The sequence below is a fragment of the Capricornis sumatraensis genome, chromosome X (assembly GCF_032405125.1).
Source record: "Capricornis sumatraensis isolate serow.1 chromosome X, serow.2, whole genome shotgun sequence".
Lineage (NCBI taxonomy): Eukaryota > Metazoa > Chordata > Mammalia > Artiodactyla > Bovidae > Capricornis > Capricornis sumatraensis.
The window spans coordinates 86332451-86359300 of NC_091092.1; the positions used below are offsets into that span (position 1 = coordinate 86332451).

Sequence of the window (26850 nt, forward strand, 5' to 3'; positions counted from 1 at the left end):
CAGAGCAGGCATTGGCCAGGGACTGTCCCAAAGGGACCCCAGCTCTGGTCACATGTGTGTGCATGTGCACGCACATACTTGGTGTCAGGGACACAGGTGTGCCTACTGTGTCTCCAAGCACACCCCCCATGCAGACATACATAGACCGAGTACACAGCTTGCCCACACACACTGGCACAACCCTGCTGGGGATTTCGGGCTGGTTTTGGGGGCTTCAGTCAGGGTAGATATCAGCACTTGAGTAGTGGACTTCAAGCCTCTGCCCTCCTGTCCTCTCAGGACTGGATACAAGCCACACAACCTTTGCTGACCCTGCTAGGACTGGGTTCTGATTTTCTCCTGGGAGCATTGTTACCCCAGTGACTTGGGCATATTTGGGAGTAAGAGGGGGGCATGGACTCAAAAAATCCCTCTGGCTGCTGTAAGAGGGGGATGCTCCAGGGAGGTGAGGGCAGAAGTAGGGGGAATAGTGAGGAGGCTACTACAATAGTCCAGGGCAAGCAACAGTCCAGACCAGGCTGATGGCAGTGGAGATGGTGAGAAGTGGGTGGATTCTAGTTATGTTTTGAAGGTGAAGTCAGGAGAACTGGATGGCAGCTTGGATGTGGGAAGTGAGAGAGGGCGGGTCATGGTGACTTACGGGTGTTAGCTGGGCAGCTGGAAGGACAGAGCTGACATGACCTGAGATGGGAGAGACATAGGGGAGCAGGGTTGGGGGTCATGATCCAGGCGTGGAGGGACATGGAAAGTCTGGCATTAGATGTGCAAGTGGCAAGGCCGGGTAGGAGCTGAGTGAAGTCTGGAGCTTAGGCGGGCATCTCTAAGATCATCTCCACACTCCCACCCTGCACGGAGCTGGCAGGGCAGGTACCAGAGAGGAGGAAATACAGATTCTCTTGAGCCAGGGCTGGTATAAGCTCTTTGACTTGGCTCCCACCAGAGTTTACCCCAATCTCTGCTTTGCAGGCCTGCCTCCCAGCCATTGCTCATGCTATTCGACCTACCCAGAATGCTTGCTCCTCTTCCTGTATGCAAGCCCTGTCTAGAAAGTCCTCCTAAATGGCTCCAGAACCTTACACTCTTTGATGGGCAGGGCCTTGGTTTCTCAGATTCATGTAATCCCAGTCTGAGAGGAAGCCAGAACTGGAAGGGACTGCCAAGTCCAACTTCCATGCTGTGAAAGTGGCTAACCAGGTACAGTGTCCCACAGCCCCATGGTGACTTGAGAACTCTACTTTCTCCAGAAAGTGTGTGCGTATGTGTGTGTGTTCATGTCCCAATCTCACCCCACAGCACTGGGATGGGCACAGAGCTGCTGAGAGCAGACCTGAGGAGTAGAAGGGAGGGTTCTGAGGGGGCAGTAACCCCTTTTTTCCTTTGCTGTCAGCTCACAGTGGGTGTCAGAGCTATGGTGCTAAAGGAAGTAGGGGTAAGAATCCAGGTATTTAAACCCCTAGTCTTTCAGGGGCTTGGACATTACTGCCTGAGAATTAAGAGCCTGGGTCTATGGAGGCTCAGAACAAGGGCCAGAGAGTGTTGAAGACCCTGAAGACGTGAGTGAATGAATGAGTGGATGAAGGCAGGCAGAGATCACGGTGATGCTTGAACGAGCCAAGGGACATCAGGCTGCCAGCAAACCATCCAAAGCTATGAAAGATGCATGAACAGATTCTCATACCCCTACGAGGAACCACCCCTGCTAACACCTTGATCTTGGACTTCGGCCTTCAGAACTGTGCGACAAACCATTTCTATTGTTGTAAGCCACCTAGTTTGTAGTACTTTGTCACAGAAGACCTGAGCAAACCAGTACCGATTTTGGTGGATGCATGAATGTTTCCCAGGACTCTGGCCTACTCCACAAGGCTAGCTTGTGGTCAGTTCTCCAGTCGCCGGGACCCTTGTCCAGAGCATATAAGAAACCACTTCCCCAGATATATCTGGAACCACCTGAGTCAGGGCAGCATAGATACATTCTCAGAAAGGGGCCGTGGATATGGTCTGTCTGGTGGTGGGGTACCTGGAGGGCCAGACTGGGCAGCCGGCTTCCTGCACTGTCTGTTGGGGCGTCCCTTTCTGACTATTTCTCAGAAGCCACATGGAGGATGTTTCTGGGACACAGATTGTATTTTCGTATCGGGGTCTGCATCTGAGCCCTGCTGTCACGGCCCCCGACTTCCCCAGATATTTCTGCCATTGACGTCATGGCGGCCGGATGCACTGGGCTTCATCAGTACCAAGGAGGAAAAGAAGGGGGCAGGTACCCCACCCCACGGGTTTCATTCCGAGAATTGGCCATCCCGTCCTGCAGCTGGTTTGGCCCAGGTGGGGTGATGTGGGTGCTGGCGGATGTGGTGAGTGACATCCATCTGGCCACCATGACGAACCCTGGGCCCTGTAGACCTGGCCCTTCTTGGGGCATGGAGAGGCCCAAGGTTTGACGCTTGGGGAGTGCCATGCAGACCCCACAGAGACTGGGGCCCTCGGAGTCTTCAAATGGTGCTATGCCAGAACCTTAGAATCATAGAACGTTATTACTTAGATTCAAAGGATCCCAGAATCTCGAACCCACAGACTCTGTGGAGTCCATGGGCTCAACTTCTCAGTATGTGAAGGCCAACGTCCCTGGTGCCCAAATTCACTGGAACTTCCTGAAGTTCACAGTGCCTCCTGCCTACCAGGCCTGGAATTGCAGCAAGCCTCCCCTCGGCCTCCCTCCTAAGTTCTGGGAAAGCAGGAAGGTCAGAATCATCCTCTCTGCTTCCCCCAGCCTGGAACCAGGCTCTGACACTAACCAGCTGTAACTGTCTTCAGGCTCATATGTAAATTGAAACAGTAATAGTACCCATCTTCCAAATTTAATGCCTGCTAAATGCTTAATGAAATGTCAGTGATCAGTAGATGGACCCGTGAAGGGTCTGTCTTCTGGTCCATTCTGGGACAAAGCTCCCAGACTCACAGCCACTCTGCCAGAGATGGGGGAGGGAAGAAAGGGGACGTTGAAGCCAGCACACCTTTGGCTAGGACCTCATGGGAGCAGGAAAGGCCCTGGTTTTTGCCAGTAGAGAGTGCACCATCAGGCTCTCTGGAGGGGCTCTGGGATAGAGTCCCAGGGACCAATGCCAACTCTGGGGACATGGCTGAGCCCTGTCCACAGCCAGACTCACAAACAGACCAACTGATGTCCCTCTAGTATCACCACCCTCTGGCCATGAGGCTTCCTGACTCATGGGGCCCTGGGACCCCACCCAGCCTAGCTCTTGTGAGGCTGGCCCCACACTGTGACCCTAAGGGTCCAACTCGTGAGAGGGCTGAAGGGGGAATGGCAGCAGATGGGAGGCAGCCCAGGGTCCCCCTGTGCCTGTGATGGGTGCTGAGGAGTAGTCTGAGGCCTACAGTTGGGGAGAGAGACAGAGCCAGGGCCCCTCTAAGAGTCTCGGAATCTGAGCTCAGGTCTCAACTCTGCCACTATGTCTCTGTGAGGGCTTCATGGAGTCGTCCTGCCCATGTCCCGGCCTCAATCTGACCCCTCTGTATGCTGCGAAGGGGAGGGGTGTGGAGTGGATGAGGGCCAGTGGCCTTGTGCTCTGTGGGTGAGCGGCTAGGTGTCTGCAGGCCTTTGATTTGATAACTGCCCTTCTATCCAGGGGAATGGCTGGAGACAAGGATAGAGAGAGACAAAGAGAGACCCAGAGGACAAGAGCTACAGAGAGAGATGCGAGAGACATGGGGTGGGACAGAGAGACACTCGGAAAGAGAAACAAAGAGAATGAGAAAGATAATGAGAAAGGAGAGACAGTGAGGACAAGCAAGGAACCCACAGGAGCAGAACGTCAAAGACAGAACAAGAGAGACAGAAACAACACAGAGATGGGGAGAGACAAAGAGACAGATAAGAGAGACAGAGAAAGAGATGCTCCAAGTAAGAACAGTTGTTGGTCTCTGGCTGGAGGAACTGATCCTTTGTTATTCCACAATAACAAAGGAATAACAAAGGGCGAGGTGCCAGGGCTTTCAGTGGGTGCTACATTGTAGCAAAGAGCAACAATCACAAAATGCTGTGGCCCTGGCACCAGAAGAGACACTGAGGAACAGAACAGAAGGGGAAAAGCTCAAATACAGACCAACATCTACAGGGAATGGAGTTGCGATGAATGTGGCATGTGGCATTTCAAATCAGGAGACATTTGAAAGAGACTGTTTAACGAATGTTTCTGGGATAATTAAGGGGACAATAAAGTTAATGACTGACCAGTCCATTTTCCCACCAACCCCTCCCTGCCCAGTGTGAAATGTCACCCTCATCATCTACCCTAAAATAAATTCCAGATTCATTAAAGGGATAAATAATAATATCTTATATTGATCTTAGGTTTATTGTATGCCAGGCCCTATGCTAAGCATTTAAGAAGGATGAGAGATTTAATCCTTGCAACCACCCTTTGAGGTTGGTACCATCACAGTACCAATGAGGAAATGAAGGTATAGAGAAGTTAGATGCCTGGCTAAAAATCACACAGATTGCTTGGGCTGAGGTTGGGTTTGTCCCAGACAGTTTGGCTCCAATACCCACACTCTTAACCTCTAAAGTAAATGGAAAAAATGAAGCCATAAAAGAGAATAGAAGCCAACACAGGTGAACATTTATCTCATTTTCAAGTGGGAAAGGACTTTCTAAGCATAAAACCAGAGACAGTAACCACAGAAGAAAAGACTAACCTCGTTGACAATATAAAAACATCATAAGCATCACAAAACAGCAGAAATAGAAAAACAACTTCAGCATATGATTGAGAGAGAATATTTGCTGTATATGTATGGCTGAGGAAAGGTTAATATTCTTTTATATAAAGAGCTGTGACACATCAATAAATTAAAATAATGAACACCCTATTAGGACTAAGGACATGACCAGAAAACTGGGGGGGAAAAAGCACAAATGGTCAACAAACACTATATCAAAAGGTGCAAATTTCAACAACATGGTAATATTTTTCTTACCTGTTGAGAAAAGACTAAAAAAATGATAATACCCACCCATGGTTAGCTCAAGTAGAGGGAACATAAAACAGGACAACCTTTTGGGAGAACAATTTGTAGAAAGGGTCAGAAACCTTAAAAATGCACAAAACCCTTTGCCCTAGCCACTCGACTTGTAGGAATCCGAGGGATTAATCAGGGATGCTTATGGGAAAAAACTAGAAACAACCCGAATGTCCAAAAATCAGCACTTGGTCAAATCAGCTGTGGTTCACACCAATGTGAGGATAGTCTGGACAGTTATAAAAGATCATTTTATGTTGAAACATTTTTCAGTGACCTAAAAAAATGCTCCTATTAATTGAATAAAGCAGAAACAAAATCAACAGGTAGCCAGATAGCATGATTCTAATTTGGTTAAAAAAAAATACTAACAGTTAACAAACTCAGTGGGCACTTGCTAAGCCTGCAGAGACGAAATCACACTGACCCTGAATGATCTACTCTGTTACTGGACATGGATCCTGGCCACACACACACACACACCAGGTCCTAAGGGTATGACCCCGCAGCTAAACCATGGTTGACAGTGGTGTGAAGTGCCCCCCAGGAGGCTCTCATCATGCAGTGCAAGCAAAAGTTCACGTTAAGGGCTCAGCCCAACCCAACTCCTCTTTTGATCAGGGCAAACAGAATTGAAGCTCATTCTTGTAAAATGTAAATGTCCTTCTCAACATTACTTAACACACTGTTATTAACCGCCAACTGTACAAAGTTCTGTGCTAGACGTTGGAGTGTGGGGAGGCAGGCAGGGAGAAGGCAAGACAAGTGAATAGGAAAGGTGGTGGGAGAGACAGGAAAGGAGACAGACGGCGTGTGGTCAAGATGGAGGAGACAGCAACAGGGGAGATGGTCAGAGCCAGAGCGAGACAGAGGGATGGAGATTGTGCATTCCAGGGAAAGACAGAAAAAGAGTGGGGCAGAGAAACACAAAAAGAACGAGACAGAGAGGGATGGGAGGTATCAAGAGAGAAGAGCCGAAGAGATGCCACAGACGTAGTTAAAATTTCCAGTTTTACCCGGATAATATTTCAAGTTGTTCAAAGCTCTGCAATTCATAAAGATTGGCAGTTGATATTTTTAAAATATCTTACCCATCCACACATTGATCCATTTATTTATCTTTGCCTCTGCCTCAGCACTGATTAAGTGCTTGATCGATCGGTCTTCTGGCGTTTGTTATTACTATTATTACTGTAAATAATACCTTACCTGACCAGGACCACAGGAGCTGTGTGCATCTTGACAGTCCCCAAGGGCCCCTGATCCCCTCAATGCCTACCTCACTGTCGTCTCTTCCGTTGTACCCACATCTGGTGGGGGAGAGTGGGGACACTCACCTTGGTGAACTGGACTGACAGAAAAGGATCAGCTTGGCTTGTGGGAAACTGTCACATATCAAAAACAACTTTGCTTTTATACCGAGAAGAAAAACCACGGTGTGGAAGCCACAGACCTCTCTCTTCTAATAATCCAATTTTTTTTGATGAGTGTGTACGCTGATAATCACGGGGTGGGGGGGGTTCTCATAGTTTTTTTCTTCTCTCTCTCTCACTCGCTTGCTGTTTCTTCTCTTCTTGATTATGAGACTTAAACGGAAATTTTGAAATTTTGGGTTTTTTCTTTGCCCTTTACGAGTCATCTGAAAATATGATTTCTTCCCCTCACTACAGAGGTGAGAGGTATCAATGAGATAACAAGGCTCATGAGAAACCACAGTTTTTAAAACAATTGTGTAGAGTTAGAAAAAAAAAGGGAAAGAACTCAAATAAATCACAGGGGCTTCTCAGGCAAGTAGAGATGCCATTCCATGAGTGAAGGCATATGTGAGGGTCTCCGAGGAAAGGGAGAGACGAACTACAGACTGTGTGGATGGTAAATGCCAGGGAAAGAAATGAAATAAGGTTGCATTTCCAGAGGCCTTGCTCTCAGGCCTGTTTACCCTTAAGTGGAACTGACATGGTCATCACGCTTTTACTGCCCAAGGATGAGATCTGGACGTTCTTGCAACCCATCTTCTCACCGAGGGTGAGGGTCATAGAAGGTAATTCACTGAGAAAAAATGCAGGGAGTCCCTCCCTACCCCCTCACAAGTCACAGAATCCAAGAGTCTGGGAATCACTCCCAGAATCTACTGAACATCACTGAATGAGGAAAGGGAGAAAAGTCTTGCCTCATTATATCTCAGGGCCTGAGAACTCTGACCCAGAGGCTACCCTACCAGGAAGGTCCCAACCAGGCCCCAGTATTAATATATCCATCCTCGCAAAGCCTGGAGAGGCCCGTTGGGACACCAAACTTCTCATGGTCAGGTACATCATGTTCTGATGCTTCTGAGGCCCTCAGCCTTTGTAATTTTCTACTCTGACAAATCCCAGTTTCTAAGGATTTAGAATTCCAAATATCCACCATCATCCCCATAGCTGACAGTTATCTCAGATTTTCCATGTGCTAGGCACAGCACTGAACACTTCTCACAAATGATCATGTTCAATCCTCACCACAGCCCTTGGAGATCCATCTGTCATCACTGCTGTTACACATATCCGGAAAACAGAGACATGAGGTAGTCCAGCAATGTGCCTGGGACAACAGAGCTGGTGAATAGGGGCCCTGTGTCACATTGGTGGTGGAGTTTGAAACCCCCATGTTTCCTTGAGCACAGTGGTCTCACATTTTAAATTCTAGGCTGCAATGACAGGGAGGTTCTGAGATTTGGAGATTCTTCGGTGGGCTTGAAGGTTTCAGGTTGTCCAAGACTTGGTGGCTGCATTTCCTCACCTCAGTGAGCATTCCCTCCAATCAATGGTCAACAGCTGTGAGCAGCCTCCCAGGGGCTTCTCCAGATAAGCCATGGCTGAGACTCTGCCCTTGGCACTCCAGTGCCCTGCAGAGCCTAGGGTTCTGCCATCCAACGTCTACTCCAACCCATCTGCAAGACCGGCTTCAGGCCTGGGGAAAAGAAATTTGGAAGAGCTTATTCACATGGTATAAGCCTCCTGTCTAAGACCCACCCCTTTACTTCTTTTTCTCCCCATCACCTCCCAAGTTTTCAAAAGAAGGAGAGCATCTTTCCTCCACTCAGACTTACCTTTCTGGAAAAGCACAGAGGGGCCTGGTGGCCTGGCTTTGTAAGACAAGAAAAAAAAAGTGAATAGAGAAAAAAGACCTAAAAAAAAAAAAACCCAGCCAACAACAACAATAAAAAAAAAAAAAACCAACTCTCCCTACCATTAGTTCAAAACAATTTCACTGGTTGAGGCGTTTGAGGTGGTAGGATATGTCTGAGACCCAAAGATGGCCCATGTGTGCTGAGCAGCCAGGGGAGGCACCAAGTGGGGTAAGGTCTCAGGCTGGAGGCCTTCAGGGATCCTGCATACAGCAGGAGCTTAAAAGATGTGGCATATGGTTAAGAGCAAGTGATGGGGTGAGGAACGTGCTTGTAAGGAAGGAGTCTGACTTTACGGATGTCCCCTTGCTCCTTGTGGACTTGGGGGGTCTGGACTATATAACTATAAACCAGGTCAGTTCTAGAAGCTGAGGCCCCATTCCCTGCCCCAGTACCTTTGCCTCCCTCCTGAGAGAGGGGGCTCTTTTTTCCCTTTCAGAGTCCAAGGTGTGGGTTGCATCCTCCCCACAGGGCCCCTACCCATCCTCTCACTCCATGAGAGGAGCACCAGAAAAGGAGGGAGAAGGCTGAGTGAGGGGTGATGCTGCTGCTGTTGGGGGCCAGGACTCGTGCACAGCGAGGACCAAGGAGTCAAGTGGGCAGAGGCCGGGGTCACCGCCTCTCTACACTGGACTACATCCTCTTGCAGAGGAGGCTTCGGTGGGAGAGGGGACAGGATTAAATAGAGAGGTTGGTGAAAGTCTGCAGAGAAGTGGGCCTTTGACAAAGATTTGAAGGAGGTGAGGGGGGAGTCATGTAGATGATATCTGAGCAATTCCAGAGGAAATAGTCAGTGCTAAGATCCTGATGTGGGAATATGCCTGATCTGCTCAAAATATACCAAGGAGGTCCGTGTGGTTAGAGTGGTGCAAGTGAGAGAAACAGGGGTAGGAGGTGAGGTAAGAGAGGGGACTGGGGGGAGGGGCACTGAACCATACAGGACCTTATAGCCCATGGTAAGGACTTTGGCTTTTACTGAATGAGCAGAAGGCCATGGGAGGGTTGTGAGCAGGGGAGAGATGTGAACTGTCATAGGATTTAACAGGATCCCTTTGATTGCTGAATGTAGAATGGACTGTAGGAGTGAGGGTGGAAGCAGAGGCATCAGTGAGAGGAAGGCTACTGCAGTAATCCATGTGACTGATGATGGTGCTGGCAGTGGAGGGAGTGGGAGAGGGCATATTTGGGAAATATAGCAAATGGAGAGCTGACAGGATTTGTTGAAGGATGGCAGTCTTAGACCAGATGAGGACACAGACGAAGGAGTTCCTGGACTACTTAACATCTTGAAATTTTAGGTGAGAAAAAAAAAGTTCTATCTTTTTTAAGCCTGTATTATTTTGTGTGGGTTTCCCTGTTATTTGCAACTAAACATATTAGTTCCTGGCCCACGACCCTATCCTGGACACAGACCTGAGGAGGGGAGCCCGCCAGGAGAACTGCCTTTCTCCTAGGGATGTTGTGAGTCAGAACCTTCCATACAGTGGGTGTTCAGAAAAATCCTCCCAGGATGGAGGGAGAATGTATGAATGGTCATGTTCAATGGACATAAGCTACAATTCCGTTCCCACAGGAGGCAGGGTTTCAAAATAAGAGTGGAAGGGGAGTGAGAGGAGTTCATTAGATGACAAGAAGGAGCATTACTCTTGAAGGGAACAGTAGTAGAGACCCGAGACAGAAAGAAGGGAGGTGAGGCCACTGTGGGGTGTGGAGTCAGGCAAGAAAGACAGGGCTCTGATTTGTGATTACATTAGTCAATGTCTGCCAACATGCCCAACCAACTCCTGAATGCACACAGTCATCAGTGTTTGCTGGAGTTAGAAAAAGCTAATCTTCCCCACAAAGCTCTGACTTTCATTGGGCCATTCACTCAAGAATGATGCCAAGTCTGGAGAATACTGAAGATGATAATCAGGGGCATTCTTGGCTAGTGAGTGGTACCGCTCAAGGCTCGGAGCTGGGTCGGGCAGGCCAGTAACTGCGACAGGAGAGGTCCGTTTTGCCTTCTTAGGTTTCACACGAGGATGCAATCTAGGTCTTCAGGGGCTCTGGGCATTCACACTCCTGGGGTAACAGGGAGTCACAGAGGATTAAGGAGAACGTAAATTCATCCGTCAGAGGTGTACTCTTCCTAAAGGCTGCCTACATTCTACACATCAGTGGCCTGATCACCCTACAGCTCAGGCGGCCTACGCACTGTCCTCTTCTCTGGCCTCCTTATTGGCTGTTCATCTCCTTCACAACACCTAAAACATCCCAGTTGGTTCTGCTCTCTGCAGTCCCGCCTCCGGGTCCTTCTACACTTTCTGGCTTCGGCACTGGTTCACCCAGTTCTAGCACTGCCCTTTGCGGTCTCAACTGCTTTCACTCTGGCTCCCCCATTGGCTACCCGGCACCTCTTCCTTGCTACTTCATCGCCCACCCCATTGGCTCTTCCTCTCCCCTCCCCGCTGAAGCTGCTGACACCACTTCCTGTTCATCTTTTTTAGCCTCCTTATTGGTTACGTCTGCCCTGGCACCGCCCCTTAAAGGCGTAGTGCACACTTACAAGACTCTCCATTGGCTCACTGAAGCTATTAGCGTCATCCTTCCTTACATCACGGGCGCGCGGCTCCCCATTGGCTCCTTGCTGTCTCTCTCTTCCGTCCCACTACCTACGCAACCTACGGATCTCCTACTTTTCTGGCCTTTCTGTTCGCTCCCTGCTGCTCCCATCTTCTGTAGCCATTCCATTTTCCCCGCCACCCCCGCTCACACTTCCCCATTAGCTATCCTACGTCTGCTCTCTTCATCCCGGGCCCGCACCCCCGACGCATCCAGGCCTCTCCATTGATTCCTCGATCATCCCGCCTCCTACACCGCCCACTCTCGGGCATCCCCATTGGTTGTGTGCTTCCCCTGCACGCGCTTCATCGCCTACGTCACGCATGCGCGGATCCCTATTGGTTCTCTGCTATACCTGTCTTCGTCTCACCGCCTACGTCCCCCGTGAGTCGTAACCCGCCCCCGCACTGGCCTTCCCATTGGCTGCCCGCCCCTTCAGGCCCTGCCCCCGCCGGTCCCGCCGCCGGTGCCGTCGGTGCCGCCGCCGCCGCCGCCAATATGGCGCGCACGGCCCCTGTGGAGCCCCCGCTGCGGCATCCCGCGCCCCCCTCGCTGGCCTCGGGCGAGCCCCGCACCTCAGTAGAGGCAGCGGTGGCCCCGCGGAGGGTGCTGTTCGCCGACGAGGCCCTGGGGCTGCCGCTGGCGCAGCTGCGCCGCTACCGGCCGTGGGGCGGGCCCGGGGCGGGCAAGATGGCGGCGGCGGCCGGGCAAGATGGTGACGGCGGCGGGGCTGAGGACGACGATGGCGAGGATGGGGATGAAGGGGAGGAGGAAGAGGAGGCTTGCCCCGAGCCCTCGCCGTTGTGCCCCGTTCCCGCTGGCGGGGGGTTTTACCTGGTGCCCACATTTTCGCTGCCGCCCGCGCCGGGCCGTCTGGAGCGCTTGGGGCGCGTCATGGTGGAGCTGGAGGCGCTGCTGCCGCCTCCCGGAGCGGTCCCCGGGGGTACCGGGGTGTGGGTGCCTGGGGGGCGCCCGCCAGTGCTGCGAGGGTTGGTCCGCGTGCTGAACCGCTCTTTCGAGAAGGTGGTGCACGTGCGGGCCTCACACGACGGCTGGGCTTCCTTCTGCGACCACCCAGCACGCTACGTCCCGCGCAGCCCGCCGGGGGCAGGAGTGGGAGGACCAGGAGCAGGAGATCCCATCTTGGATCTGGGCCTTGGCCTGGGCTCTGGCCAGGTGTCCGCCTCCTCGCCCGACGACGGTGGCCGCACCGACCGCTTTGCCTTCCAGCTGCCCTTTGCTGAGGGCGCGGGCGATGGGGCGCGCCTGGACTTCGTGGTGCGCTATGAGACCCCCGAGGGCACTTTCTGGGCCAACAACCACGGCCGCAACTACACAGTTCTGCTCCGGATTGCACCCGCTCCCATACCCACTGATGCTGAAGGGCTGCTCCAGCAGCAGCAGCTGGAGCCACAGCCCGAGTGCCAGGGCCCCGTGGAGGCTGAGGCCAGGCAGCTGAAGAGCTGCATGAAGCCGATGAGGCGCAGGTAATGTCTGCCAGCGCCACCTCCGCCAACGCAGGGCTGTGTTTAGGATGGAGGACAAGCATTCCAACAACCCTCAGGCCTGCTGTCCAGAACAGGGAGGAGGGCACGTTCAGTCAGTTAGTCAAAGAGTAATGGAGACCAAACATGTGCTAGGCTGTGTTTTAATTACTGGGGTTTCATTGATTTATTGAGGTCCACTGTAAAGCCCTGAACAAGACAGACATCTTCCCTGCCCTCAAGGTTCATACAAGCTTTTATAAGCGTGGTTTGAAAAAACCCACAGGTATATAAGATACTTAGGATAAGATTAACTGCTGAGAGAAAAGTAAAATAGAGTAAGGGGATAGTTTGGGAGGGAATAGCTGCTTTAGGCAGGATGTTTGGGGAGGGCCTTTGAGGGAGGGAATCCTGGATGCTGATAAAGAGTTATGTACAGATATGGGGGGTTGTAGAAAAGGGAACAGGGAGGACTTTCTGAGGAGGTGCTGTTTAAACTGGGCCCTAAATGATAAAGAAGAATAGCTATGCACATATGGGAGCAAGGGTGTTCTAGGGAGCGAGCACAGCAAGTGCAAAGGTCCTGAGGTGGGAATGAATCTGGTGTGAATGAAGAATAATGTGCTGGAGTGAAGAGAACTGCAGTGATATGGTAGTGTGGACCAAGGGCGTTGCCAGTGGGAGGAGGGGAATCTGATCCCCATTTGATGGAGGAGGAGGCCAGGGTTACAGAGGGATTAACTGGTTGAGGAAGTGATGGCGCCTGGCTTTTCCAGTTCAGCCATGTCTGACTTTGAAGCCTGTGTACTCTTTCCTGCTTTGCTCTAATATAGTCTGATATCTTCTGTGGAGTTGGGCTGAGCCCCTGCTTTCACAGGCAAGCAGTGCCTCTGGCAGAGGCAGAACCAGATGGGCCTGGACTGGAAGCTCTTGATCTTTGTTTTTGCTGTACCACCTATGACGGACCATTCAGGTCCTGGGAGAATGAACCCGTTAATCCCAGAAGGTCTTGATATAAGATTCTCCTATCAAGTCACGAGTTCTTCAAGAGTAGCGGCTAGGCCTGATTTTGAGGGGAACCACCTAAGTCTAACCTGGGATAAGTAGATTCTTTGTGCACTTGAGGGAAATGCATACATTTCCCCGCTCTTTGGAGAACTGGAAATTGGAATGGGAAATGCTTTTTGGATCTTGTATATGCTTGATCAGAAGCCTCTGGCTGCAGCAAGATGTGATTCTGGCTGCAGCAAGATGTGATTCTGGCAAAGTCTTAGGCTGTGAGTGGTTCAAAAGGTCTAGCTTGGGTCTGGTGTGCAGATGTGCCTGGGTAAGTGAGCAAGCAGACAAGTACCCACTTACCAACCAGTGAGCCCCACAGTAACCTGAACAGGGCAGGCAGCAAGGCTGTCCTTACAGTGGTGAGTGGATTCTGACATCAGTGCCTGAGTTCAAATCCTGGTCCTGTCTATTAGCCTCATGACCTTGGGCAACTCATCTCACTGCACTGTGCCTCAGTACTCTCATCTGTAAAACATAATTATTGCACCTGCTTCACAGGAGACAAGAGCATTTGGAACTGAGCCTGGCTTTTAGTGGGGCCATATAGATGTCAATACTAATACTTAGGGAATCACAGATGGTTTCTTGGATTCTGTTCCCCATCTCCTCTCTGCCTGTCATCAGCTGTGTAGCCTTGCGTCAGGTTCTTCGTCTGTGAGCCTCAGTTTTCCCATCTGCTAAAGGGATGTGACAGTCACTTTGGTGCTTGGATTGGATGCAGCAAGCATGGGCAAGGTAACTGAAGCATAGTGGCAGCTTTGAAAGATTGACAGTGGCCAGCATTTACTGATCTCTGTGAGGGCTTTGAGTTTGTTCTCTTTTGAGTCCTGCTGTGCATGCTGTATGCCGTAGATGCTATGATAATGGCCATTTAATAGAGAGGAAAACTGAGGTAGCTCAGAGAAGTGAGCCAACTTGTTCAGGTATACTCAGCTAGTGAGTGACAGGACCAGGGAAGAGAGGTAGGGACTTTTTAAAAAACTACTGTTCCTCTTGAAGGCCTGATAGGATTCAGGGCAAATTCTACATTTTACTCCTGGTGTTTCTATGTTTCCAGCATGTCTTGCTTTCCTTTTATCTTTTTTTTTTTTTATATTGATCTTAAGTGTAAAGCTCAGTAGATTTTTACATATGTACGCCTTTGTGAAACCATCACCTAGATCAAGATAATTGAGTTGTACCAGTGCCCCAGAATCACCCTCATTTCTGTCAGTTTTCCCAAGTCTTCATCCCAGGCAGCTGTTGTGGGAGCTCTGTCTAAGACGCGACAGTTTGGGAGCAGAGTTTGGTCATTTTAGAGTGTGAAAGGAAGGGAACAGAGAAATCAAAAGCTTGCAGGGCCAAGGTGGGTGGAGAGGGTGTTTTTCTTTTAAAATACATGGGTGGTTTTAAGGAGAAATTGAAGCGGCCCGTTCAGACAATTGTTTTGGTATCTGGCCCCAGGTCTGTGGTTCCTAACATGACTTGTGATATTATTTTAAGTGGGCAGATGGCTTTTGATAGCTTCTTTATCTTGATCTCAGCTCTTGCAAAGGGGAGGTTGGTGCTCACTGCAAGATCAGCGATGATCAGTGATAAGATTTTCTTTGTAGGTCGGTGGCTTTCTTGGCGAGTACATTTCAACTTATTATTGTTTTAAAAGCTGGGTGCTGCCGGTGACATGGAGCGCTGTTGAAGAACAGCCACTCCCTGCGACCCAGCCCTCTTAGGAGATGGTAGAGGATCTTAGGGGCTAGCCTTCTGCGGTAGCCCTGTCATAGAAGGCTTCCCATTCAGAAAGTGTTGGCTGCAGGCCTGTTGTGCACCAGCGCAGCCACATCGTGTTGGGGCATGGGAGAAGTCTGTGCTAGCCCTTAGGATACAGCTCAGAAACTGAAATGGCTGCATTCCTCAAGTTGCTGGACTAAGCTTTTGATAACCCTCAGGCTTAGAGATGACCCATCAACAAGCATTTATTGAAGGCCTGCCGTGTGCTGGGCACAGTGCTAGGTTCAAATAGGGCAAAAACTGCACACTGGTGCTAAGTTGTCAAAGGGTTGGTGGTGGAACTGGGTGGGAGGGGCAGGGATGGAGGGCTTGTTGAACAAGACCTGGCAGAGACCCTGCGGAGTATTTGTGTGCACAATCTTATCTAACCCTTTCAACGTTCTCTATGAGAGACTGTTTTGATCCTTCTCTTCTGGATGAGCGAACTGAGGCTCCCAGAGTCCAGAATCCCAGGGCCGGTGTGGGGAGGAGAGTCTTCCAGGTCTGCCTCGGCTTACACCCTTGGGAATTGTCCTATTCCTCTTAAAAATAAAGACCAGGAAGGCCTCAGCATGTCCTTTGAGCACCTCCTGCCTTCTCCCCCAGTCTGGCCTCCAGGTCTACTTGTGTCACCTCACGCCATCCTTTGCCTTCTGAGCTTCTGTCACTGGGGTCTTTCCAAGGTGCTTTGCCCTCTCCTGCCTCAGAGCCTTTGTCCCTGCTGTTTCCCTCACCAAGAATGTTGGTCCAGTGCCCCTTGCAGCTCCTCATTTTGATCCTTCAGTTCCCCTCTTGGAAGCCTGTCCGTCCCAATGACCTCAGGCCCAGGTCTTTTTATAGCACTGATCAGCCAAGCAGGCAAGCCCTGATAGAGACTGTCATATAGCAGAGCAGATGAGCATTTCCACAGATCCAGGATCACTTTCCACCCTGCCTGGCAGTCCTACTTTATTCTGAGCCACTCTTGTCTTGTCCCTAAAGTGACTCTTTTGAATGTTCTTTACCTTCAGACTTCCTGCTTCAAAAAAACAAGTAAAAACCATAAGAATGGAACTCCCTACGACTTGTAGCCCCCAAGCTTGCAAACTGATTTCCCGCCGTTGTGTTTCCTCCCTTAGGCCAGTCCCCTACTTACACTCTGGGTTCCATTTTTCTGCACCTTGCTCCAGAACCTGACATAATCAGTTACACTCTCTCTTCTGGCAGCTTTTCACTGCCCTCCTTGGCTGAGCCTCTCCATTGGCCTTTATATATGCCAGCGTCTCTCCTGTCTTAACAATATGTCATTTGACCTCACCTCTGTCCATGCTGCTCCTGGCTAGCACCCAATCACTCTTCTCCCCTTCACTGTTGACCCCTCTCTGAAGAGGTACCTACACCTCTCCACTCACTTCTGCCTCTGCATCTACCAGATTCCATAGGGGTATTTTTGTTTTCTTGAAGTGGTTGAGCACTCCTATTTAAAATACTTTCTTTCCTTGCCTTGGGACCACCCTCTGCTGCATTTCCTCTGAACTCTCTGGCCCTTCTCTTTCTCTCTCCTTTTTTCTTCAGCCTCATATGTATTAACTCAGTACCTCTACTTGGCTGATGTCCCAAAGATGCCTCAAATCCTCATTCAAGATTGACTCCATCACCTCTTCCATAGAGTCCTGAGCAGCCCCTCACTCCCCAACCCTTCCATTGCTCATTTTTCTTCTAAGCATCCTAAGCCCTCTCTGACCCTGTAGTCTGGGCCAAGGCCCCTTGTTCTAGGACATTCTTTCCTTTTCTGAAGGCCCTGGCCTCAGTTTGTAGTGAGACGTTCATTAGGGGATTATTGGATGACCCTTTCTGCCCTGCTAGACTGTAAGCTCCGTGAGGGGTAGGGACATGGTCTGCTTTTGTTCACCACTGTATTCCCACAGGGCCTGTCACGGTGCCTGGCACTTAACAGGTGCTCAATAAATGTTTGTTGAAAGAATGAGTGTGAGTATCTTTTTTTGATATCTTCCTGCACACTGAATTGTAAGCCTCATAGTTGGATTTACTCACCATTTTGTCTCCAGGATCTGTCCCTGGGCTGATGCACAGTAAGGCCTCCATGATTTTTAGGTGTACCTGTAGGCGAATGAATGGGGACCTGACTTGCTATCCGAGTTAGCAGTTGGGACATCAGAACAATCAAAGTTGAAACAGGACAGGCCAGGGGTCATCTTAGTTGTCTGGAGAGTGAGGATTTTAGTGGGAAAGTGATCCTCTTTTATTCCATGGAAAACTAGTAGGGCATCATGGTTGAGAATGTGGGCCTGAGGCCACATTTTATGAAAATGGTACAGCTGGGATCTGAGCTGGGAGCTCTTGTTCTGGCACCCCAGTTCTCAACTGCTGTGCCAGGCTGGGTGATGGGTCTTACCAGCTGGGCAAGTTTCCTTCCTCCTCAGAGCCTCAGTTTCTTTCAGTGGGAATTTGGAGGGGAGTCACTGTGACTCAGTGACTTCACTTTCACTTTTCACTTTCATGCATTGGAGAAGAAAATGGCAACCCACTCCAGTGTTCTTGCCTGGAGAATCCCAGGGACGGCGGAGCCTGGTTGGCTGCCGTTTATGGGGTCGCACAGAGTTGGACATGACTGAAGCGACTTAGCAGCAGCAGCAACTGTTGGTTAAGCACTTTAAAGGCAATTTCCAAATATTTCCTCAATCTACCAAACAGCTCTCTGACGTAGGTATTACTATTACACCCTCTTCACAATGAGGAAACTGAGGCACAGAGAGGTTAAGTAACTTGCTCTAGGTCACACAGCTGGTAGGTGGCAGAGCTGGGGTTATTCAAAACTACATGTCATGACCCTTTATTGAGATGTGAGATCAGTTTACTCGATTCCAACAAACATTAAAAAACAGCATAGAAAATAATGAGTGCATCACAACATGTAGTAAAGGTAAGTGTTGTTCAAAGAACAACTGGTTTTCAGATATATGTCTATATATTTACACATGTATGAGCATGTGCTGGGTTATGATGTAAAATGTATCTCTTACTGTGGGTCACTGTGAAGTGAATAGAGGCATTGCTTTAACAGAAACTCTTAGCACAATAAACTGCTCGGCTTCCTCCCTCCACCCTACTGGGTTGTCTGTAAGTTCCAGAACTGACACACACAGCTGGGGAAAGCAAAGCAGTGCCCCACATAACTTGGCTTTCACAGCCTCCTTCAAACCCCGTTCTTTTCAGAAAGCATATGGCTCAGGGAAACTGGGATTCCAAGTATCTTGGGCAAGTTTGCAAAGTCACCTGTCCCCTTGGAGAGTCAGCATTATCTTTGGGCTGACTGCATGGGAGCTAGGGTCTGCTGAGTTTCCCTTTGGGTTTCAGTGCATGACCCACTTTGGGCTGGCCAGGTTCTTTGAAAACACGAGTGTTGGGGGTTCTCTCAGAGGACTTGGGTGGTGGTGGCAGTGATGTGACATCCCTAAAAGTCTGCTTTGCTCTTCACGGGGGTTGTCAGCCATCACTTGCTCACTCACTGAGATGATGCACTTTTTTGTTCTGTCTTGGCTGGCCTAGGCTGGGGGCCCCAGCAGCTCTTTCAGAAACCCCACCCCCAGTCTCAGCTGCCATTAGGTCAGAGGCCACTGAGTCTCCTGATGGCAGGAAGACTTCTCAGGCCCACGAGACAGGTGTGCAGGCCTGACATGGCCCCTTCTAGGCCACACTGTCTTGACTAGCTGTCAGGAGAGCACCCAGAAGATGCATGCCCAAGATGCTCCCTGATCTGTGTGCTCCAGCTTGTGACTGCTCATAACCCTTAAGGTGATACCATGTGGCATGTGTGGGGTTGGTGCCAAAAGGGCAGGTTTCCTTCTCAAAAATTAGCAAGCACACTGGAGGTACAGTTTTGTTCTTAATCTCCCTCCCCAGTTTTCTAAGAACCCCTCTTCTCTGTTACCGATTAGTGAGTCAGTATACATTTGTACTCCCATTTCTTTTACTATCCTCCTTTTGATTAAAATCCTAGCTGCCTCCAAATATTTACTGTGAATGACAGTTCAAGGATAGTTAGTGGGTTTTTGTTTTAAGGCCCAAAGTTTCAAACTGTCTTCAAAATGGAACTCTCTTTGGATGTTACCAGAGTGGTGTGTAGTTAGTGTGTATAGACAGTTCCTTGAGCCTCAGTTTCTGCATTTGTGAACAGTTTCTGCAAAAGGAAGGGTATTGCTTTGAAGGATAGATATGAAGGTTTTCATATGACTTAGGTGTATCAGTGAAAAGGGTCCACGGTGGAGGAGGAGAACGATAGATATTTGTGCCTCCTGCTTTCATTTCTCTGATGTCGGAGGAAGGGAGAGTGACCTGTGTACTTCTGCTGACTTCGTGGATCTTGGGATTGGCTGAATTGCTTGACCCAGTTTTTGGATGTTCCGCCTCTTCTCACCCTCTCCGGCTGTGGAAGAGATGTTCTAAGGGCAGAAGGATTGTTATGTCTTTGTTTTTCTTCTCTCTCTTCCTTCAAATGGACCATGGAGTTCTTTCCCTGCTGGTTGCTGCATTCTGAGTTTCCCCTCTTATTTCTCATATACACCCAGGGCTCTGGAGTGGCTTTTAGAAGTCTGATGTGTACATGCACTGGGCCAGATGGCAGGGGAAGGCTGGCTTAGTCCTGCCCTGGAAGGAGAGTTGCCTCTCTGTTTGTGGGTGTTCTTAAGGATGCTTGAGAAAACCCTAGGAAGATGACATTTTCTTTAATGAAGGACTACATTAGCCAAAGAAGTCAGCGGGAATTGTGTTGGGCCACAATCCAAAGACCTGGATTTTCAACCTACTTGGGACTGGTGCAGGACCAAGCCAGTTTGCTCCAAATCTCCCTTTCTCATCCATGAAGTGCAGGAGATGATGGCTGAGCTCCTAAAGTCACCCACTCCATGCCCTGTAGTCTCTGATTCTGGGAGATGTGAGCCCCAGTCTGTGGAGAAGGACAGATGGTCCTTTCTGGATCTTCCAGACTCTAGATCCATGTGCATTGTTCAAGCTTCCTCCCCAAGGGTGCTAATAAAAAGCAGTTCTTTCAGCCATTTCTGTGTCTGGTGGTCTCCTAGCCACATGTCCCACAAAGGCAAGGAAACTGGGAATGACAGTGTGGGCAAAAGGCAGATCGAAAGCAAAGCTTGAATGAAGATGGAGGGAGGGATCTTGTCCATTATTGCTGCTTCCTATCTACTCTGGAAAGGATTGGAGATGGGGCTATGGTAAGATCCCAGCCTCCCTCATCAGTTTGTTGGTTGAGATCACAGACTTAGGAGCTGAAAGGCCTACATTTCTATCTTCACTGCATGACTGAGCTGTTTACTTGGGTTCTGTTTCATCATCTGTAAGATAAGGATAATACTGTCTACTTCAAAAGAATAAAAGTATTTCATAGGGTTCTCATGAGAATTAAGTGAATACATGTGAAGCTATGTGAAGCTATGCTACGAAGTACCATAGTAAGCACTATATTCAGGTCAGCTAGTGATAATTCTGTTTCTGTAGGTAATTGTGAAGATAATTGATTATATGTTTTCAAAAAAGTTGCAGCCACTTCCGGAAGTACCAATATCATACTGTTACTTCTTAGAAAGAGAAAAGCTCTGAGCTATTGCCTCAGCTCTTCTCAGATCTCCACATGATTTTAGTTAATGGTTCCCTCATTGGAAACAGCTGATACTCATGAGAACAATGATTTCCGCATGATCCTCATGCCCTCACCTGTGGTAGGGACTGGGTGAAATACACTTGGTTTCTGCTACTCAGACCTTGGGGTCAGACTTGCCTGGCAAAGGAGGAAAAGACCAACAAATATCTCTTTAGCCCCTGCTCTGTGCCAGGCCCTGGTGTCTGGCTTGAAGTCCTCATTTCCCACGACTGCCCTGTGCTTGGTGTACACATCCTGGCTTCTCTGTGCTCCTTTTTAAGATGAGGAGGGTGAGGTTCAGGAAGGTTAAGTATCCTGCCAGGCTGATACAGCAATGGGTGGAGGGTTGGCGGAGGGACCTAGGCCTCTATGACCTCAAATAACTGCATTTTCTTCTGACCTTCCCATTTTCCCATTTGCTTCTTTCCTTCCTGTTGCTGTTTCCTGTGTCCCACAGTCCTCACTTACCATTTCTTGGAAAAGATGGTTTCCTCCACAGCTAGAAATATACCCTAGAGAAATAATCCAAAATGTTCATTAAGCTATGTCCAGTGATGTCTGCTGAAGTCTGCTTTGCCAGAGCAAGATGAAAGAAATAACCTAGCTGCCCAGTAGGAAGGGAATGGCTATGTACATTAAGGTCAGCCCATGTGATAGGAGCAGTAAGCAGCCATTTCAGATGGTTACAAAAGTATATAATTCTGCTTCTTACTGTTAAATGGACAAAACCAGCTGCAAAATTATGCCTGTAGAATCTAAATGATTCGTAGAATGTGTGGAATGAAATTTTCCAGAACAGTAATGGTGGTTGCCTCTGGCTGATGCATGACTTTTCTCCTGCTTCTTTACACGTTCCTGTATTTCGTCAGTTTTCTACAGTGAGTGTGTAGACTTTATGACCAGAGGATAGAGAGAGGCAGCAGAAGAGAAACTGCAGCTATCAGGTGAGGGTGGGCCAGCAGAGAGGCTCAGAAAGTGCCGGTAGGTGGCAGAACTGGCCTTTCAGGGCATCAGATCCATGCATTCTCTCCTCCGCCCCACAGGCCTAACGAAGAGCTGAAGATGAAGAGTGCGGACGATAATACCCCTGCTGTGGGTAAGCAATTGGCAGGCTGTGGGAGTTTTAGCTTATATTTACCATTTCTATCTTCCTCTTCTTTCTCCATAAATTAAGAGGCACCCTCTGCCTTAGATTGTCACAGAAAGCTTCAGAGGCAAATCTGACTACTGGCTAGAAGCATATATTTTCTTAATCAAACCAGGCCAGTTCATATACTTGCCTGGCCCCAACGCTGTCCTCCTCTTTCCAGCAGAGCGTCCTGATGTCCAGGAGACAGTGGGTCCCTTGGTGGCCCCTACACCTCTCCGTCCGTGGCCCCAGATGACACTTCAGGTAAGCAGACCTGGCAGCCTCTGGATGAGTGGCCCAATGAGAGGCTGGGTGGTGGGGACTGACTTGCTCTGGGTCAACCCTAGGTAGAAGTTTGTTGCTGTTTAGTCGCTAAGTTGTGTCCGACTCTTTGTGACCCCATGGACTGCAGCACACCGGGCTTCCCTGTCCTTCACTATCTCTCGGAGTTTGCTCAAACTCATGTCCACTGAGTCGAGGGAGACCCCAAGTCAGAACTTGGTGGCAGAAGGGTAGAATGCAGTTATTTGCCGGGGCTTATAGAAATGTCATTTGTTTAGCAAATATTTATTGAGTGCTTGCTCTGTGCCAAGCACTGTTATGGACACTGGTAACACAGTAATGACCAAAAATACTGTCTTCATGGGGCTTACTTACATTTTAGTGGAGTGAGACATAATAAAACAAAGTAGTAGTTAAAATATATGGTATTTTACCAATTAAAAAACAAATTTTAAAAATATGGTATTTTAGATGATAGTGCTAAGGGAAGGAAATAAAGAGAGAAGGAGAGAGTATGTGGATGTGTGTGTGGGAGGGGGGTTTAGAGGAGGGGAGATGTTTGCAACTTCAGACTGGGTGGCCAGGGAAGGCCTTAGTGGTCAGTGAGATTTGAGTGAAGAGCTGAAGAAAGTGAAATAGTGAGGCATGTGGATAACTAAGGGAAGAACATCCCAGGCTAGTGCAAAGTCCCCCACTGGGGCTGTGGCTAATATGTGTGAGGAGCAGCGAGGAGGTCAGTGCAGAGCGGCAGAGTGAGTGCAGGGGAGCGGCAGGAGGGAGGTGGGAGAGGTTGGGGAGGACAGATTGTGTGGGACCTCATGGGCTGTGGAGAGGACTCTGGCTTTTACTCTATATGTCAGGGGAACAGAGTAGGGCTGTGATCTGACAGGGTTTAGCAGGTTCCCTCTGGCTGCTTTGAGGAAAATAGACTGTGGGCTTGAGGGCAGAAGCTGGGGGACCCTTAGGAAGAGGAGGTTACTGCAGTGGTCCAGGTGAATGATGCTGGTGCTGGCAGGGAGAGAGAGAGATTCTAGAGATGTAAGTGTGTGTGTGTGTGTTAACTTTTTATTGCAAAGATTTTCAAACATATCAAAGTAAAGAAACCAGGAATTCCCTGGCAGTCCAGTGGTTAAGATTCCATGCTTCCACTGCACAGGGTATAGGTTTGATCCCTGGTCAGGGAAATTAAGATTCTGCATGCCATAGGAGCAGCCAAAATAATAATAATAATAATAATAAGGAAACTAGTATAAGGAACCCACATGTACTTATCACCCAGCTTCAACAAATTTTAGCACATCCATTCCTACTTTTTCAATACTCCACCCACCCTTTCTTCTCGCCTTCCCTATGAAATTATTTTTGAGAAGATTTAGACATTATGTCATCCACGAATACTTCAGTTTATATTTCAGAAAATTAAGCACTCAAAAAAAAACCCCACAATGCATCATTCCCCCTCAGAAGATTAATGGTAATTCCTTAGTATTACCAAATATTTTGTCAGTGTTCAAATTTCCTTATATTGTAAGTGTTTAGGGTCCAAACAAGGTCAACACATTGCATTTGGTTGATGAGTCTTTTTAGAATTTTAAATCTATTTTACAATTTGTTTGTTGATGAAGACTTGTTTGTCCTATAGAGTTTCCCACACACTGGATTTGGCTGATTGAATCCATGTGGAAACACATTTCTACTTAATTTTTATTAATTTATTCTATTTTATTTGATCTAATATTAGATTTAATTAATTTATTAAACTTAATTTGTATTAAATAAATTTATTAAATCTGTTATTAAAGTAATTTAAATAGAATCAATTCTGTTTACTTCTATTTCCATTTTATTTATTAGCTGGAATTCTTCTCTAAAGAAAAGCTTTCTCATATCAACTATTTGGCTACCTTGAGCATATATACACTGAGGATATATATAGTTTGTATAGAAAAAGCTGGATAAATATTTAAAATTTTCCCTTTCATTTACCAGTTTTCAGAAGAAATGAACACCAAAGGTGACCAATGATTAACTCATGAATTTTAAACATATTTGATGAGTTTCAACCATTGCACCTATTTATTTTGATAATAAATTTAACTGCTTAAGTTGAACTGTCTCTGGCCAGTGGGAGTTTATTTTCATTGGCTCCAGACTTGTTTTGACACATCCCCAACATTCTTTGAGCACTTTCTCACATTCTGGTATGTCAATATGTCACAACCTCATCTTGTACTTTTCCTGCCCCAGACTTGAAAAACAGTCATTTATTTCAGGATCCCTGATTCCTTTTAGTGGAGAATGGTATTTAGAAACCAAGATCTGGGAGCTAGGAATGCTTGTTGCTACTAGACTGGTCATTGTTCCTAGGCCTTGTCAAAAGACAATGCTAGGAAATACAATTTTTTTAAAGAGAAAATAACATGAATTCATATGGATGTCCTGGATATGTTTTGGAGGTCAACCAATAGTTTTTACTGATAGTTGTTCACCAGATATTGGTGCCCACTGAATTCCTCAGCTTTATGATCTGTAGGAAGTCCTCTTTTATTCCATCTATTTTAATATAGGCATGGTCTTTGGAGTTAAGGAAATTATAGTTCTTTAAGGAGATTTCATCTGGAAACACTTGTGGGGCTGGATGCAGGCTGTCACCAGTTCTTACTGTCTCTGCTTTTTTCCCTGCCTCTTCCCTTCTCTTTCTCTCCCCTCCCACCTCCTCCCCACATGGTTTCCAGGTTTCTGAAGTTACAATGACTGGCAGACCCCCAGAGGAAGGTGATGTCACCAGAAGCAGCCCGCCTGTGACTTTCACAGAGGTTCCCCAGGCACCGGCCATCAGGATTCCCCTCTCTTCTTCTCTCTGTGGCCTGGGTCGCTCTCCCCGGGACCAGGCCTCGGGGCCTGATGCAAGTGAGGGGGCAGCTGGGCCTCTCCTGGAACCGAGCCAGCGACAGATGGAGGCCACGTGGGAAGTATCCAGCGAGAATGGAAGGGGCCGAAAGGAGCCCATAGTGGGAGCTATCATGGACAAGCCTCCTGGGGGGCTGGAGGTCGTGAGTGGGTTGGAGGAGCTGCTTGGAGAGGACACCATCGACCAGGAGCTGGAGCAGCTCTACCTGTCCCACCTGAGCCGCCTGCGGGCTGCCGTGGCTGCTGGTGGGGCAGGAGGTGGTGGGGAGGGTTCCATAGATGGAGGGGTGTCCCCCAGCCATCCCCTGGGAATACTCACAGACCGCGACCTGATCTTGAAATGGCCTGGCCCTGAGCGGGCCCTGAACAGTGCCCTGGCTGAGGAGATCACGCTGCACTATGCCCGGCTGGGGCGCGGTGTGGAGCTCATCAAGGACACCGAGGACCCTGATGAGGAGGGGGAGGGGGAAGAGGGGCTCTCCATCATACCCTCCAGCCCAGAAGGGGACACCCCTAAGGAATCACCTCCAGAAATCCTCTCAGGGGCCCCTTCTGTGGTAGCCACTATGGGAGATGTGTGGCTCCCATGGGCAGAGGGTTCTGGATGTAACAGCCCTGTGGCTCTGGGTATAGAGGGTCAATTCAGTGGGGCTCCAGAGAAGGGGACGAGCAAGGACTCTGACTCTTTGCATGTGAGTAGGATGATAGCTGGGGTGACTGGGTCCTCAGGGGCCACAGAAGCCCAGATGGAGTTTACCACTGAGTTGGCAGACAGGTTGATTTCTATATCTGGCCAGGAGCCAACCACTCTGGTCCCACAGGGGCAAGATCTCTCCCTCCTTGGTCCCTTAGGGACTGAAGTCTGTCCATCCAGCCTGGCCAGGCCCCATGTAAGCCCCCAGGATGAAGGGGGTTCAGGCCCAAGCCTTGAGCCCCCGAAGAGGTCTCCTACCCTAGCAGACCCTGCAGAGAGTGTGTGTGTATTGCCTCCTCAGCTCTGGGGACCCCTGACCCAGACTCTGGGGGTCCTAGCTGTGCTGGTGGTGGTCCCTGTGGCTCTGAACAATGGTATGTCCCTCCTGGTGCTTGCACTGTGCCTCTCTCTGGTCTGGTTCTTGTAGGAGCTGCTTGTGAGATGAGCAATAACAGGTTTCCCCTCTCTGGGGAGGGGCAGCCCCTGCATCACCCGCCCCCCTCCCCAGAGGGTTCAGATGGGATGTGTGGTCTGTTCAGTGAACAGTCCTTTGCTTCTGAGAATGCTCGACTAGAGAGAGGCCTCTCTGTCCCTCAGCTCTCCAGTGAGCATGGGGTTCCCTGTGGCAATACCAGTGGAGAAAAGTGGCACGGGGGGATGGTGTAAGAACTTGCAGAATGGAATTGGGCATGTCCTCCCCTCCCACCCCACCCTCAAGCCTGTATTTATTTTTGTATAATTCTCTGGTTGAGGGAGAGTGGTCATGAGCTGGTCTTGGGGCACAATTACCCAGAGATGTATTTATTAACAGCCAACCTGTGCAACCTGCTGGAGCTTTATTTTTAATTTAATTTATATAGAGTACCTATTATTATATGCCACAATAGAACTCTATGAGAAACAATGTGTCTTGTGCAGTGTTTTCCTCTTTGGGCCTAAATGTGCAGGGTGGCCACGTTCTGTGGAAGGACCACGGTGGAGAGTGGGTGGGGGTGGATGGGTGGGGTGGGATGTGGTCATACCTGCTGCTGCTGCTTCAATATGTCCTTGAGGATCTTTGTCATCTCACCTGTGGTACTA

At 49.0% G+C, this 26850-nt stretch overlaps 1 protein-coding gene across 1 annotated transcript; it reads left to right on the forward strand.

Annotated features, from left to right (window-relative positions):
• Positions 1–11311: 11311 nt before the first annotated feature.
• Positions 11312–26197, forward strand: PPP1R3F (protein phosphatase 1 regulatory subunit 3F). The gene is made up of 4 exons (XM_068963009.1): positions 11312–12300; positions 21799–21851; positions 22066–22148; positions 24902–26197. The coding sequence occupies exons 1-4, from the start codon at positions 11312–11314 to the stop codon at positions 26195–26197; spliced, it is 2421 nt and encodes an 806-aa protein (XP_068819110.1).
• Positions 26198–26850: the final 653 nt, after the last annotated feature.

What these genes read in the sequence shown, in the direction of transcription:
- PPP1R3F (XM_068963009.1), top strand. Translation starts at nt 11,312, where the DNA reads ATGGCGCGCACGGCCCCTGTGGAGCCCCCGCTGCGGCATCCCGCGCCC. An exon ending in ATGAAGCCGATGAGGCGCAG is followed by an intron (nt 12,301 to 21,798) that starts GTAATGTCTGCC and finishes TCCGCCCCACAG; the next exon opens with GCCTAACGAAGAGCTGAAGA. An exon ending in CGATAATACCCCTGCTGTGG is followed by an intron (nt 21,852 to 22,065) that starts GTAAGCAATTGG and finishes TCCTCTTTCCAG; the next exon opens with CAGAGCGTCCTGATGTCCAG.